The sequence below is a fragment of the Anastrepha obliqua genome, chromosome 4, assembly GCF_027943255.1.
Source record: "Anastrepha obliqua isolate idAnaObli1 chromosome 4, idAnaObli1_1.0, whole genome shotgun sequence".
Taxonomy (NCBI): Eukaryota; Metazoa; Arthropoda; class Insecta; order Diptera; family Tephritidae; genus Anastrepha; species Anastrepha obliqua.
The window spans coordinates 66,117,085-66,133,719 of record NC_072895.1 but is presented as its reverse complement, the minus strand read 5'-3'; the positions used below and the strand labels follow the sequence as shown (position 1 = coordinate 66,133,719).

The window sequence follows — 16,635 nt, the reverse complement described above, 5'->3', positions numbered from 1 at the left end:
TATTTCGCGCTCACAGACTGATATATAATACTAATATGCTTATACTTGGTCCTAAAGCAGGCTAAGAGGACAAGTACAAATCGTTAAACCATATTTTTCCATGTGTTGTGATAACCACATATTAATTTTTTTTTTTCGGTTTGCATGGGTTTAGTTGAGCGATCCGCCTCGTTCTTTTTATTATTGAGATGAAGTGCGACAATGACATGAAACATGCATTAAGGTGACAGCGACACTTGAAATGCGGCAAGTAATCAACTAATTAAAAATTAATTACTTTACAATGTTGCCACTTTGGTGGATGTTGCTGATGTTGCATGTGAGCGAGAGTAATAATTAGATCTCCGCCTTACTTGGCTCGTGGGTTGGTTTAGTTGAGCTTTTTGCAAAATATGAATGCACACTTGTTAAGTGACAAAAGTGATGGTTTGTCTAGTTGAAAAGCGGAAAAGTTGCTCAGTTATGTTGTCTACATGACGGCAACAGTTATTTTATGAAGACTTATCTACAATTAAGTAGGAAGCGAAAATGATGAAGGAGATTTTTGCGATTTAAACACTGGAAATATGAAAGACTGGGAGCATATTTGATGTAATATGTTTGTTGTCGAAAAACATTTACGAACTATTGGCAAATAATTATTTTTTTTTTGTTGGAAAGTGAAAAAGGCGCATAGCGGTAGAAGCTCGTATATCACAACACCTCCTTTAGACAAACTTTATATGAATGTATGTCTGTCGGATCCTTAGTTCAGTGACCGCACAAGAAACTGTAGAAGTTAGTAAACATTTTTGTGGAATATATTTGAAAATTTATCACAGTTTAAAGTGAACTTTTTGGCCCATCGGTTCTTAGTTTAAAGGTGGAAGTGTTCATCTCTACTCCTTGATTTTACTTTGGATGAGAATGACAAGACAATACTAAATAACTCAAATAAAAAAAAAAAAACAAAAAATCGAGTTCAGTAGTATAGCTAAATACAACAATTTTGTTTGCAAGCAGACATCTTATAAATAGAAAAAAAATTGTATTTCTTCTTCTTGATTGACGTAATAACGGCTTACGCGATTTTGACCGAGTTTAACAAAGCGCGCCAGTCGTTTCTTTCTCGTGCTAAGCAGCGCCAGTTGGACACACCAAGTAAAGCCAAGTCCTTCTCCACCTGATCTTTTCAACGCAGAGGAGGCCTTCTTGTTCCTGCAGTAGAGGTCCGGTCAGCCAAAGAGTACTTGGAGAAGTTCGATCTTGCGCGGCCTAGTAGATGCTGGTATCACACGAGACCGCGCAAAGCAATAGCCCAGAATCATGTACGATGGAGCAAGAAAAAAAACAACTATTTTTATAGAAAAATTTTATAAATGGAATCAAAATAGTGATACTTTTGACTTTTTTCAGAACATAGGTTTAAAACCAACTTGAATAACTCCTAAAAACCTATACCGACTTAAACTTTTTTTTTATACAATTTTCTAAAGAAAATTCTAAAGAAAAGAGAGATTTATATATTTATAAAAAGAGGTTGTCTGTAAAATCGGTTTACTGACGATAGTTTAACGTGATAACGTCATAAGAAAATACTGATTGAATGGTTGCATTTTTCAAAAGAAAATTTTAGACATAACATAACATAACATAACATAACATAACATAACATAACATAACATAACATAACATAACATAACATAACATAACATAACATAACATAACATAACATAACATAACATAACATAACATAACATAACATAACATAACATAACATAACATAACATAACATAACATAACATAACATTATATAACATAACATAACATATCATAACATAACATAACATGCTGTTCAAGCAAGGTAACGACGCATTTTTTGGTGCGTGCAGCCGGCTACATAGAATTATAAGACGTTATCACGTCAAAAAATAATAATAACATTAAAACAATAGGTATTATTAACAAACTTGGTTTTATTTTAAATTCTTCAAGTAAATCAAATTAATAATAATCAATAAGAAGGCATATGCAAATACAAATACGTGAATTTATATATGCGCATATACATACATATATACGCTCACTTAAGGGGTAACACCACTGTACACGCGTAAAATAAACACGATTTTTAAAGAATTTTTTTGTATAGAAGGAAAGGGAAAACAATCACTCTGATTTGGGAAGTTATTACTTATATACTAAAATACAAAAGTACAAAGTTTGATCGAAAAATTTTACAAAATGGCGGCATTGGAGACTTTTTTGTAATGTGGTTTCTCTTGAAGGAGCTCCGCGGCACGCAGCACAGAGGGTGCAAGTTTTAACCTGGAACAAAGAAACATTTTTTTTCTTAATCTAGATAAGAATAGCTAGAGAAACACGTAGGGGATTTAAAAAATATTTATTTTTGTGGAATTAGCAAGCATTTGAAGGAAAAAACTCTATTTTGGACTAAAAAAAACGGCACTTAAATAATTATAACAATCGTTAAAATTAATCTATCGAAAATCCCCTACGCTCTTCTCTTAAGAAGATTATTATACAGACGTAGTGAAAAACCTGATTAAAAATATTTAAAATTGTTTGAGTTATGCTGCGTGCCAATTTCAGAAAACGTGTTTTGAGAAAAACGCGTTTAAAGTTTGGAAATTTGGAGAAATCGTTAGGTAGCAGTCACTAACGCTTGGTTAAAAGCTTAAAATATTTATGAAATAGACTTCGGTAACGTATACAACTTTTTGTTCTGTATTTTAAAAGGATCGAAGAATTTTTTAAGCTTATAAAAAAAAAATCAATTTTTTGAAATTTCTACAGTGGTGTTACCCCTTAAGTAGGAGAGAGCAAGATGTCGAACGTTGCCGTTCGTTTGCTTTGTTTGCTTTGTCGTTCGTTCTTCATATGTTCGGTTTCTTTTAATCCTTCTCCATTGATTTGCCTTTTGTCTCTGGTAGGAAGAAAAATAGATATATGCCAGTAACCACACAAACAGTGGCACACGAATACATAGTAACGGGGATGTCTAATTCGAACAGGAAATACGGAAAAAGCTTCAGGGCTATGAACAGCAGTACACCGATAAATAGCATAGAAATCGATAGAGCTTGTGAACGAATCTAGAAGAGAATATTACAGGACGATTAAATAATTATTTATGTGCGAGTAATAAATAAATAATAAATAGTATTGTGATGCATGGAATGAGACGGAGGTGATGTAAAAGTAAGTACTTCCAATAAAACGTTGGGCTTGAACATGGGATATGTTTAACAAAACGGCCAACGGGTATTCGTTGCTGGCTACTCATGCATGTAAAATTAGTTTAGTTTAATTTCTACGCGCATCTTAAAACAAAATATAGCAATTTTTGTGAAAAAACTTAAAATGTCGAATATTTCGTACTGCTCGAAATTAAAAATAATTTATATTGACCGAATTTTAAAAGGATAATAATACCCGTGTTAAAAATGAAGGCACCAATTTTTCAAAAAATTGTGTTTTTATTTTCCAACATAATCCCCTTTTAGAAAGATATACGTCTCCCAACGCTGCGACTATTTTTAACCACTACAAAAAATTGGATTTGTCAAATTCTCTAAAATACACCGCGATGACTTCCTCGTTTGAACAAACATTTTTTCTCGCGAGCCATTTCTTCATCTTAGGGAACAAGATAAAGTCGCAGGGAGCCAGATCGGGTGATATGATGACGCCGTATCCAAAAAAATCGTCGCCATTATCCTTCCGGCTGATAGGACTGTCTTCGCCTTCTTTGGATCAGATTCGCCGGGAGAAGTCCGTTGTGTTGATTGTTGCTTAGTTTCTGGTGTGTAATGATGAATCCAGGTTTCATCAACGGTGACAATTCGACGCAAAAAATCCTTCGGATTTCGTTTAAATTCCTCCAAACACTGCTTCGAAGTTAATAGCAGCATCCGCATGTTGTTCACCGTGAGCAATCCGGGCCATCCATCGCTCCGACAATGGCCTCTGTTACGTCGTTCGTCGATCAGCGAGAATAATGGCCAGGACTTTTTGAATGATTTCCTAGGTAACCACGTCTGCTGGGCGTCCTGGTCGCTCTTTATCGCAAATGGATGTTCGCCCACGTTTAAATTCGTTGAACCAATATCTAACTGTGGTCATAGATGGCGAAGTATCTCCATATACAGCATCCAACTTTGCTTTTATCTCCTCGCATTTTTTCCCATCCAAAAACAAAAAGCGTATTACCGAACCATACTGAACTAATTCTGATGTATGCAATTGCTAAATATGTCGAACAGGCCTATCCAAAAATTACCCTCAAGTGAAGAAAGGAAGAAGAAACGTGCCTTATAAAGCTTCTGTAATTGAGACCACACAGGAGTACAGGCGGTTCTAAATCAACTGCTTTTTTGAACCCGAAAAAGACGGGCCCTATTCAGTTTACAGCTAAAGGATTAGTTGATTTCCGAGTGCCCGCTCACGCATCATCAAACCTCATGAAAAAGATGACCAATTTCATCAGGAGTGTAGCAAAAAATAATAACAAATATTCGACATTTGCGGGGTTTTCACAAAAATTTAGATATTTTGAGTTTAGATGCTCGTAGAACTTTTAACAAAACTGATTTCACTTACATATATGAGTAGCCATTGTCCTTTTGTATGACATTTTTGTCAAACCTACCACAGATATAAGACCAATAAATGAATAAATGAGTAAGTGAGTAGATTGCAATGATGTGAACGTAAATGTCATATTAAATTCACTCAAGTTGAGCAGTTAATTTTTTATCTCTCTTTGCGCTCACCTTCGCTGGATGCATTTCAACCACGAGGGCATAGAAACATCCAAAGACTCCATAAGCCGAGTTGAAAACCACGAACGTCATGAGAACGATAGGCACCCAATTGTATTCAGCCTTCGTTTCCGCACCTGTAAATTGTACAAATGCTCCAAACCCATACATACTAGCCATCATGCCGACCACCGAGCACAAAAGCAAAGGCCGACGACCGAAACGTTCCACCAAAACAATAACCGTTACTGCTCCCAACATCTGCACGCATCCCATAAGAATAGAGCTGACATTCGGATTCAATGTTGAGCCAGATTCGGCAAAGATATTCGCCATATAATTCATGATGGCAAAACTACCCGAAAACTGGTTGAGCACACACAAATTGGCTGCAGTGAAAAAACTGAAGAGTGTAGACTTGTTTACTGAAAAGAGCAGGTGAAATTAGTTGAGGAATATTAATATAAAACCACATGGCGTCCAAACTTACGAAAATCTTTGAGCATGACCGGCGTGTCAAGGCCACCGTTCACGATCGCCGCCTTCAATTCATCGACTTCGCTCACTACTATTGACGTATTTTGCTCAGAGTGATCAACATTAATGATAATGCCTTTGTAGAAGATGAATGACATCTTAGCCTGCTGTTCATAGCCACGTTTCAGTAGGCATTGAGGTGTCTCCGGAAGGAATATATTACCGAAGAGATAAATAATGGGTAGTGCAAAGATTATGCAACATATTATGTGGTAATTGAGATAGGTGGCCATTATGTAACCAATAAGCAAGCCAGAACTGAAGGACATCATAACCATGGAAGTGAGCGCCCCGCGAATTCTGGGAAATAGAAGAAGAAAGAGTTCAAAGAAAAAGTAAGTCAACACTAATTAATTTGAAAAAGTTTGAAGAGAAAGTCAGAAGAGAACTATAAATCAATTAAAATAAATAAAGCTAAACACATAAGCAGGTTCCAAATTAACGATTTAGTTGAAAATATCTTACTCTTTATCGGATATTTCACTTATAAAAAGCGGCACAGCCAAAAAGATTCCAGCGCTAGCGACTCCAGCACAAAAGCGACCCACATACAAATATTCGACACTTTGCGCCAGATAGTTGAGCGTCCAAAACATCTGTAAGAAATTTCTCATTTTAGTTGCTTTTCAAAGTGCTTAGGATTCTAATCCTCCCCCTTACCATTAGTGGAATGGCCAAAATGTACAAATTAAATTTACGATCGAATCGATTGATTGTGAGTCCAAAGAAAATATTTCCCGGTATGTAACCCAATCCAAAGGCAGAACCAATCCAGGAGGCCTCTTCAGTTGTGATCGGAAAATGGAGCGGCGAATCAGGCGACTGGAGTTTATTCAATGTCGGTGAAAGCCAACCTATGCCGGCGGCATGAGCGAAGGTCATAATGTGTACTGGAAAAGGTAACAAAACAATTTTTTAGAAAAATATTCACCGGAGCAGTAATTATTATAGGGTTTGCATGGGGAGTTTTTGTAGCTCCATGAGAACCAACATCCTACGTACAAAAAAGGCATTCAACAAAACAATAACGAACTGATCTTAGTAATATGTAGCTATGGGAGCAGTAGCAGAGCAACAGAAGCGTGAGCGGTAGCGATATCTGGAGCACCCAAGAATAGCTCCCCAAGTAGCGCTTCGGCCGACTCCAAGTTATTTTCTGCTACTCCAGCTACAGAGAAATCTTAAATTTTTTTGCTCTACTACTCATCTGTTCAAGTTCAGAGTAGTAGCGAGAGCAGAGTTAATGCAAGCACAGAACTTATTCACTATTCGCTTTTCTCTGCTCTACTTAATTCGGGCACAAATTTCCACATTTTTCTTTTTATTCTCAAAAATTACACTTTTTCCGTTCAAACCGATATTAAAATTTTTTTGATTTTGTACCTGTTAAAGTGGCGAGTATTTGCATGCGATAGCGTTTATTGAGGATACTTATTTCCGGTTTTGTATGCATTTTGTGGCCTTTAGTTTTTATACACTTATTTTCCAAAATAACTACGTAATTATAACTGCAATTAATTACACCAACAAGTCAATCTTCCACACCGCTGATGTAAACCCATAAATGTTTTGAATTTAATTCGCTAATTCAAATATTCCATTCTAATAGACGTATTTCCAGTAACGCACTGCTCTGCCAATTCGTCTTTTAAATGTCCACTTCTAACATACTTCAGACAGAATTTCCCTTCATACTGACTAAGCAAGAAAAAGTGTCTCTACAAAAGTACTTCTGTGATTAGCTAGAAATTTGTTGCTTTGCTTAACCCCTTGCGTTACGATTTCAATTCTGATATTTCATTTTAATGCAACTCCGTGCGGCTGTTCATCAGAAAATACAGCTAAAATATTTTAATTTTAATATTTAATTTAGTATATTGGATTTTATTTCATCCCTAGAAAGACATGTTTATAAAATATTGACAAAAATTAACAACAGACAAATTTGAAAATATCTTCTTCCAGCAACAACTAAAATAAAACACTCCTGAACAGAATATAAATTATAATATCGTATTCCAAATCGAGCTCTTTCAGATAGATGTAATTGAATGTAAACTGTGTTTTAGATGTAACTCAAACCTCCTCTATATTCCATGAAGGAATCATCAACAGCTACATCACATTTTGGTGTATACAGGTCGGAATCTATTTTATTCCAATAAGTTAATACTGTCCGTACTTTCTCTATGGCACTCTCTATGCACACAATGGGAAATACCTACAAATCTTTTGAAACACATAGTTTCGGCAAACATTGAAGTTTGTACGATAGCTCTTTTCTTCTCTTACGCACTTTGGACCGAGTTTAACAAAATTTCTTTCTCATGCTAACCGGCGCAAATTGGACACACCAAGTGAAGTCAAATTCTTTTCCACCTGATCTTTAATGTATTGAGGTCTTTCTCTTCCTCTGCTACCAACAGCTAGTACCGCATTGAATACTTTCAGAGCCGAAGCTTTTGTATCCATTCATCCCAGCCAACGCTGGATCTGTATTCGCTGCAGTATGTCTATGTAGTCATAAAGCTCATTGTTCCATCTCCTACGATACTCGCTGTTCATAGCATGCAACGGTCCAAAAACATCCGTAGAATCTTTCTCTCACACACTCTAAGGGACGCCTTGTCGGATATTGTCATCGTCCAAGCTTCTGCGCCTTACGATAGAACGAGCATGATGAGAACCTTGTAGAATGTCTGTTTTACTCGTTACCTATTTAGTCCAAAGTAGCACTTGTTGATAAGAGCGATTCTACTGGTTCCTAGATAAACGATAGATTAATATCATGTGCTCTATATTTGTTACCTTTGGTTATATAAACTTAATAAAACAACTTCCCAAAAATAAATAAATATCTAAGTTTAATAATTTACTACTACTACTTTTGAAGCAATAAATAGGCAGTGGACATAGCTCGGCAATGTCTAATTTGGCATATAAAATGTTTGCGGGCGGAACTCGTCATTCCCACTCAAGGGGTTAAAGATAATTTTCTCATGTTCCGTTGTGAAGAAGAAATCATCTTCTCTGTTATTTTGCGACTTTGATAACATTTGCAAAATCCCGTGTGATTTGTTCACCAAAGCCTAATATTTATCAAGACTATTTAATTAGTTGATTCCAGTTGCTAATATAGTTGCGCAAAAATGCGCATACATACGTAGCTAAAGGGATGACCGGGAACGTCTCATTTGTATATAAACATATGTAAGTTGCTATCATTTTACTCGATTGCCATCTGAAGCAAAATTGTGAGAGTAACTTCGGCTTTTCCAATTAGTCGGTGTTCAGACCATAGATGTCTAGATGCTAAACTCTTTTTCTTGTGAGAGCGCTGGAAAATGTGCATGTTTTATAACATTCGTCAGTTACGCCACACCGCAAGAAACTTTGAATGGGTATTTTTTAAACAAAAATTGGGAATTTTTAGTTTCCACACCGCCATTGAGGTTAGTATGATATATAGTGCGTGGTTGCCCAGTAACCTTATATCACCCGTATACACCTACATATTATAAAAATAAGCACAATCAGCATAAAATACAGAAAATCAAAAATATTTAAATAGGAATATTCTGAATTGATATACAAATGCTATATAATAATAATAAAGTAACGAACTCGAAAATGTATAAATAAATATATAAAATATTGCAATTTTTTAATATAAGAATAAAGCTAAAACAGATAACCTTTAAATTTTTATTACCTAAAAATAGTTAGGTATGTTTGCAAAATATTTCAAACACAAATTCAATTCCCTCACCTACGCTTTTCAACCAAAAAATATATATATATAAATTTACAGACATAAACCAACACACAGTTTTCAATAAAATTACATGTATATAAAATGTATGTATGTGTACATTCAAGAGGAATTAAAAGTAAAGATCGAAAAGGATATAAAAGGCTTTGGAAAATTCTACAAACTCCCTTCAAATTAAGTTATTATGTTTCAATTAAATTAATTTTAAGACAAATAATTATAAACATTTCTATCGCGTAATTTCTCCATTAAGCAAAAACGAACTGCTTTCGTTAGTTATTTTTGGCGCGTTTTCTCTGGCAGCCCGCCATTTCGCCTATCAGCTGTTCAAAATCCCATAATGTGTCAATGCTGCCAAATTTTGAAACGACCTCATGGGCGCGCTCTCACTCGAAATAAAAGAGACCGCCATGGTCTGAACCATAGATAATAAGATGCGAAACTCTTTTATTTCGAGTGAGAGCGCGCCCATGTTGTCAATGCTGCCAAGTTTTGAAACGACCTCATGGTTCAGACCATAGATAATAAGATGTGAAACTCTTTTATTTCGAGTGAGAGCGCGCCCATGAGGTGGTTTCAAAACTTGGCAGCATTGACACATTATGGGATTTTGAACAGCTGATGGGCGAAATGGCATGCTGCCAGAAGAAACCCGCCAAAAATAACTGACGAAAACAGTTCCTTTTTGCTTAATGGAGAAATGACGTGTTGAAATGTTTATAATTGTTTGTCTTAAAATTAAATCAATTGAAATGTAATAATTTGAATTGAAGTGAGTTTGTAGAATCCAAAGCTCGTTATATCCTTTTCGACTTCCACTTTTAATTAGTCTTATGTACATAATGTAATTTTATTGAAAACTGTGTTTTGTTTATGTAAATTTGCATATACGTAAATATTCTATGGTTGAAAAGCGTAGGTAAGGGAACTGAATTTGTGTTTGAGATTTTTTACAAAAATTAAAGGTAATCTGCTTTAAATTATTCTGTTCGTTGTTTGAGAATTTTGTTTTTTGTTACCCTTTTTCTGTGTTACATTAAAAAATCGCAATAAGTCATGTTTTTAATTATAACTTGTGTTTTTCGGGTTCATTACTTTATTATTATTAAATTACTTATGTATATCAGTTTTAAATAATATCATTTGCATATAATGATGTGGAAACTAAAAATTCCAGACCTTTGTTTAAAAAATACCCAATTCATGTTTCTACCGGTGTGGCAATATTGGCGAATGTTATAAAAAATGCACATTTTTCAGCGCTCTCACGAGAAAAAGAGTTTCACATCTAGTCATCTATGGTTCAGACGGCAGCGATGTAATTTGAGCGTAGGCTGTCTTGGGTTTTTACGTAAATATATCAGCAACACAGTCTGAGGTTTTTCGTAAACAAACCGCTATCATTAATGGTTGCGTCAGAAAATCAGCTGATATGCTTAAATACGCTGAGAGCTGGTTAATGGTCTGATGTTGTCCACACCTAATGGTCTGATGTTGGCCACCAGCTCACTATATGCCAAGAGCCTCCATGAACCAAACCAAGAAATTACTCTGTGGTGAGAGAAGGCCCTAAATTGGAACTAAGGTGCACTAAATTTAAAAGGCGCAGTAATTTTTTTTTTTGATAGGCATACCGAAGTGGAATAGGTGAAAAATTAAGCCAATAAATACCAAGGGTATTAATTTGAACAAATCCTTAATTGCAATGCTTCCTTCGAAAGAAGAAGGGGTTAACGGCCTTATGGAAAATGAAATAACTATCTATACAGATGGCAGAAGTTGTTAGCATTGACTCCAGATTTTCTTGTTCTTCCCTTTAAAAGTTTCATTATTTTTCATTCACTATAAAATTAACTGCCGTCTTTCGGCAGTGCTGCCATCGAATAAAATTATGGGAATTAAGTTTAGTAATTGAGCTGGATTAGTTGCACCTAATTCCTTGGATAATTCCGATTGAAGTCGGCAGTCCCGATTAACGCGACAGTCTGTCTAAGCTATTAAAAAATTTATACGTCTTTCTGTTATGAAAAATGCGAGGTCCTGAATATATATCCCATACATACACATGCACTTGCGTCAAACGATTGCCCCGAAGCAAATAGGATCTCACGCAAATATGTCTATGGCGCAAGAGGTCAATAAATAAAAAAAAGTCTGTCCTAAACTTTCACTTTAGCTCTTGATTTTATTGACTTGTTGTACAATCAGGTATTGCCATGAGATATGCTTTCAATATTTGTTCTGTTGTTTCTTCTAATCCTTCTCCATTGATTTGCCTTTTGTCTCAGGTAGGAAGAAAAATAGATATGTATATGCCAGTAACCACACAAACAGTGGCACACGAATACATAGTGACGGGAATGCCTAATTCGAACAGGAAATACGGAAATAGCTTCAAGGTTATGAACAGCAGTACACCGATAAATAACATAGAAATCGATAGAGCCTCTGATCGAATCTAAAAGAGAAAATAATAATACGATTAAAGAATTATTTATGTGCGAGTAATAAATAATTAATAAACAGTATTGTGATGCATGGAATGAGAGAGAGGTGTAAAAGTAAGAATTCAATTTGCGCAAGGTCGCGCAAAATTAATCAACCAATTCTATTCTAAAATAACTTTCTTACTATTAAAGGAAACACATTATTCTGAGTGATAGAAATCTTTATTTTGACCTTGACGTGCTCCATTGCTAGCCTGTTTGTATATGGCAGCTGTCTAATTCACAAATTCGCAAGTGTCAAATATGATTGGCGTACGACGCCATTTGCAAAAATTACAATATATATCTTTCGATAGTGTGATTAATTTTGCGCGAGCTTATATAAAAATGCCTAAAGAAATTTTGAGAGGGTGAATTATGGCAACAGACGCTTTTACTCCCAATCACGCAAATTTTGAAAGAAGTTGTGGCAAAAGATGACCAATCTGGGAGTGTGTAAGGAAACCAATCGTCAGCCTTTTCGGCGTCATTTCAATTGATGTTTTTACCAACCAAATGGGAATGTAGATGTTATGTCATGGGGAGTAATTTTACAAAATGCTGATATGCCTAAGTGTTCTGAGTGACACAGGTCCTAGCGCTTTTACCTAGCTTGTAACAGGCGTCTGGATTTGCTCTTTCTGGCCGTGAATGATCTTCACTGATCTCTCTCAATTCATCAAGTGCGGATTTTGGTATTTAATTAAGAAATCGAAGATATCCAGACTTCTGCCCTTGTTGATTGACATATCGAAGGATTGAATAGCCATTGTGGCTTTGCATATCCTTTACTAAACATTTCCGTCTCAGATCAAAACCGATTTTTTCATGTTTGAGAAGCACTGTTGCATGGTCTTATTCAAAGCACTACTTGATATAATGATATATTGATGTTATCTATAAATTGGTATGATCTTTTCGAAAGCTCCATTTCGGTCGTGCACTTAAAAACAAAAGAGCGGGATAAATCTAATGACGTTGCTTTTAAGAAGTTGCACATCTCATTCGAAAGCAAGAAATAAGAAATATGTACTGCAATTAAGCACAGATATGACACAAATAAATGAATGAAAGGGTAAGTGAATGGATTACAATAACGTGAACGCAAAGTTCCGATTTGGTTCACTCAAGTTCTGCATTAAGTTTCTTATCTCTCTTTGCGCTCACCTTCGCTGGATGCATTTCAACCACGAGTGCAAAGAAACATCCAAAGACTCCATAAGCCGAGTTGAAAACCACGAACGTCATGAGAACGATAGGCACCCAATTGTATTCAGCCTTCGTTTCCGCACCTGTAAATTGTACAAATGCTCCAAACCCATACATACTAGCCATCATGCCGACCACCGAGCACAAAAGCAAAGGCCGACGACCGAAACGTTCCACCAAAACAATAACCGTTACTGCTCCCAACATCTGCACGCATCCCATAAGAATAGAGCTGACATTCGGATTCAATGTTGAGCCAGATTCGGCAAAGATATTCGCCATATAATTCATGATGGCAAAACTACCCGAAAACTGGTTGAGCACACACAAATTGGCTGCAGTGAAAAAACTGAAGAGTGTAGACTTGTTTACTGAAAAGAGCAGGTGAAATTAGTTGAGGAATATTAATATAAAACCACATGGCGTCCAAACTTACGAAAATCTTTGAGCATGACCGGCGTGTCAAGGCCACCGTTCACGATGATCGCCTTAAGCTCATCGAATTCGCTCACTACTATTGATGTTTTTTGCTCAGAGTGTTCAACATTATCATTAATTTCAATGCCTTTGTAGAAGATGAATGACATCTTAGCCTGCTGTTCATAGCCACGTTTCAGTAGGCATTGAGGTGTCTCCGGAAGGAATATATTACCGAAGAGATAAATAATGGGTAGTGCAAAGATTATGCAACATATTATGTGGTAATTGAGATAGGTGGCCATTATGTAACCAATAAGCAAGCCAGAACTGAAGGACATCATAACCATGGAAGTGAGCGCCCCGCGAATTCTGGGAAATTGAAGAAGAAGGAATTCAAAGAAAAAGTAAGAAAAGGGTAATGAATTTGAAAAATCAGCAGGCGCTTGAAAAGCACGAAAGAGAACTATAAATCAATTAAAATCAATAAAGCTAAGCAGGTTCCAAAATTAACGATTTAATTGAAAATATCTTACTCTTTATCGGATATTTCACTTATAAAAAGCGGCACAGCCAAAAAGATTCCAGCGCTAGTGACGCCAGCACAAAAACGACCCACATACAGATATTCGACACTTTGTGCCAAATAGTTGAGTGTCCAAAATATCTGTAAGAAATTTCTCATTTTAGTTGCTTTTCAAAGTGCTTAGGATTCTAACCCTCCCCCTTACCATTAGTGGAATGGCCAAAATGTACAAATTAAATTTACGATCGAATCGATTGATTGTGAGTCCAAAGAAAATATTTCCCGGTATGTAACCCAATCCAAAGGCAGAACCAATCCAGGAGGCCTCTTCAGTTGTGATCGGGAAAAGGAGCGGCGACTCAGGCGACTGGAGTTTATGCAATGTCGGTGAAAGCCAACCTATGCCGGCGGCATGAGCGAAGGTCATAATGTGTACTGAAAAAAGTAGGAAATTATTTTGTTTCTTTTTCTGACTGAAATACTTATAAATACATGTTTTATATTTAAAGTGGTTTTCAATGGAGACATTTCGTGGATGAATGATAGCAAATAAAGTTTACAATTCGACCTCGTGGTCTTTTGCGTCCCCCACTCATTGCGGTACCTCAGCCGAACCAAGTTTTCTTAATAAAAATGAGGTAGAGCTGGATTTGTCTGAGCGGTTCTTCCGGACAAGATGTCTTAACCGTCTTCACGTTATAACGTAAAATTCGAGAAGAAGGTGTGCTGGAGTCAAACGACAAGAGCCAGGATGACAACGCAATCTGGAATGATCTATGAGAATTCTCGTGAGCATTCTCAGTTTACCCTTAGGGGGGGTATAGACTGTCTGAACTTCCTTTGGTTATACACCCTATGAAAGACTTCGCCTGGCGTAGCCACATAGTTTATTGCCAGCTCACGTCTTTTAGCCTTAGCTCTTCACATCTAAACTTCTCTTTCATACTGTGTCGCCCGTAGGTAATAACGAGGTCGCAACCACTCTAGCAAATGCGACCGTTACTTCGTTCAAAGTTCTACATCTTTTTCCTGATACCCATATGAGCCGCATCCGATGGTGTATTCCTAGAAAGTTTAATTTCTCGAACCACTCAAGGACCAATAAGAACTTAACCTCAAAGTATGACAACAGTCATTCCTCTGTCAAATCTGATCGCTGCCCATGGATAGATATCATAGACTTTCGCTTGGAAGATCCTTGGAAAACTACTTATCGGCTCAGATCGCCTTGTTTTGGGGTCATATGTTCCATTGCCTATGACTTCTGGTATCCTCGAGCCAAGAATGGTAGAATTTAAGATTGAGCCTTACGATTCGCCGTGTCGTAAACGTCCATCAATAAACAAGCAAAAGAAAGGGGAATTGGTTGTTTGTGAAGAAGAAGAGTAGGCTAAAGCAAAAGAAACAACCAAACACAAGAAATACTTTCTTACCAAGGCGTCTTCCGCTTAAAAACGCAAATAAACTGCATTTGGAGGCTTTATATTAATTTGTGAACTTCTCCTCCAATTTAATAACTCTAGGGATATCATCCCTGGGTAACTGGGCAAGTGGGAACAGCAGGCTCAACTATACCATGTTCTTGGATGAGATAAATGGAGATATTACTCCTTGACTTAATTGGAGCGTATAAGGGAGTTGGCAAGATTTTTCGTCGAACTACCCCACAATGTAGAATAAATGCTGGTCCATAGATAAACGATGTCTCTTACAACTTCCAAATCATCCAAGCATTTGACAAGTAGAGCAACAACATTTTGATTCACTGTTGGCAACAAGCCTCAGTTTAAATTCTGACAGGACAACGATCCAGAACCACAACATAAAGCTCATATGGTCAGATTAGTAGATGTCAAAGGAAATTGCCGATGAATTGGCCAACTGTGGATCAGCGGTTACCTCACAGTTCGGCAGGAATCATGAATTGGTAGCACTAAGCATTTTGTCTGTGAGTGTCACGCATTTGCCAAAGCAAGGCTGCGAATTTTGGGTCCCGATGTCATGAGAATCAGTAACAATCGTTCTCTCAAATATTTTTCAGTTTTGCCAAAAAATCTGGAAAATTCTCACAGGTCTAGCTAAATGTTTAAAAACAATTTGTTTGTAGAACTTTAAAAGTTTTTCTTCTCAGGTGCATAAATGTATGTAGTTTTGTACCTAAGGAAGTTTTTCTCACACCTTATAAATAAATTATTGTAAGAAACGTGCGAACTTTATACAAAATCTCCTCCAAAAAAATTCCTGGTTGCGCGTCTGCTCACAGGTTCATTTATTATGCCTCTGCTCTACTTAATTATGACAAAAACTTCCATGTTCTTTTTATTGTCAAGTATGCCACACCAATCGAATATTAATTTTTTTATTTCTTACCTGTTAAAGTAGCGAGTATTTGCATGCGGTGGCGTTTATTGAGGATACTTATTTCCGGTTTTGTATGCATTTTGTGGCCTTTAGTTTTTATACACTTAATTTCCAAAATGACTACGTAATTATAACTTCAATTAATTACACCAACAAGTAAGATAATCTTCCACATCGCTGATGTAAACCCATAAACGCTTTGAATTTAATTCGCTAATTCAATTATTCCTTTCTAATAGACTTATTTTCAGTAACGCACTGCTCTGCCAATTCGTCTTTTAAATGTCCACTTCTAACATACTTCAGACAGAATTTCCCTTCATACTGACTAAGCAAGAAAAAGTGTCTCTATATAAATAGGTCTGTAATTAACAAGAAATTCGTTGCTTTGCTTAAAGATAATTTTCCCATGTCCAGATGTGAAGAAGAAAACAATTTCTCTTCCATAGTTTTTTGTTGTTTTGCGGCTTTGATAACATTCGCCAAATCCCGTGTGATCTGTCTACCAAACCTAATATTTATCATGGCTATTTACCCAGTTAATTCCAGTTGGTGATACAGTTG

The 16,635-nt window shown here is 36.3% G+C and overlaps 1 protein-coding gene across 1 annotated transcript; it reads right to left on the bottom strand.

Annotated features, from left to right (window-relative positions):
- Window positions 1-2,894: 2,894 nt before the first annotated feature.
- Window positions 2,895-16,378, bottom strand: LOC129244195 (uncharacterized). The gene is made up of 12 exons (XM_054881808.1): window positions 16,081-16,378; window positions 13,916-14,145; window positions 13,721-13,851; window positions 13,204-13,556; window positions 12,726-13,138; window positions 11,396-11,530; window positions 6,684-6,828; window positions 5,961-6,190; window positions 5,766-5,896; window positions 5,254-5,600; window positions 4,776-5,188; window positions 2,895-3,095 (listed from the first exon to the last, which is right to left on the bottom strand). The coding sequence occupies exons 1-12, from the start codon at window positions 16,148-16,150 to the stop codon at window positions 2,895-2,897; spliced, it is 2,799 nt and encodes a 932-aa protein (XP_054737783.1). The 5' UTR covers window positions 16,151-16,378.
- Window positions 16,379-16,635: the final 257 nt, after the last annotated feature.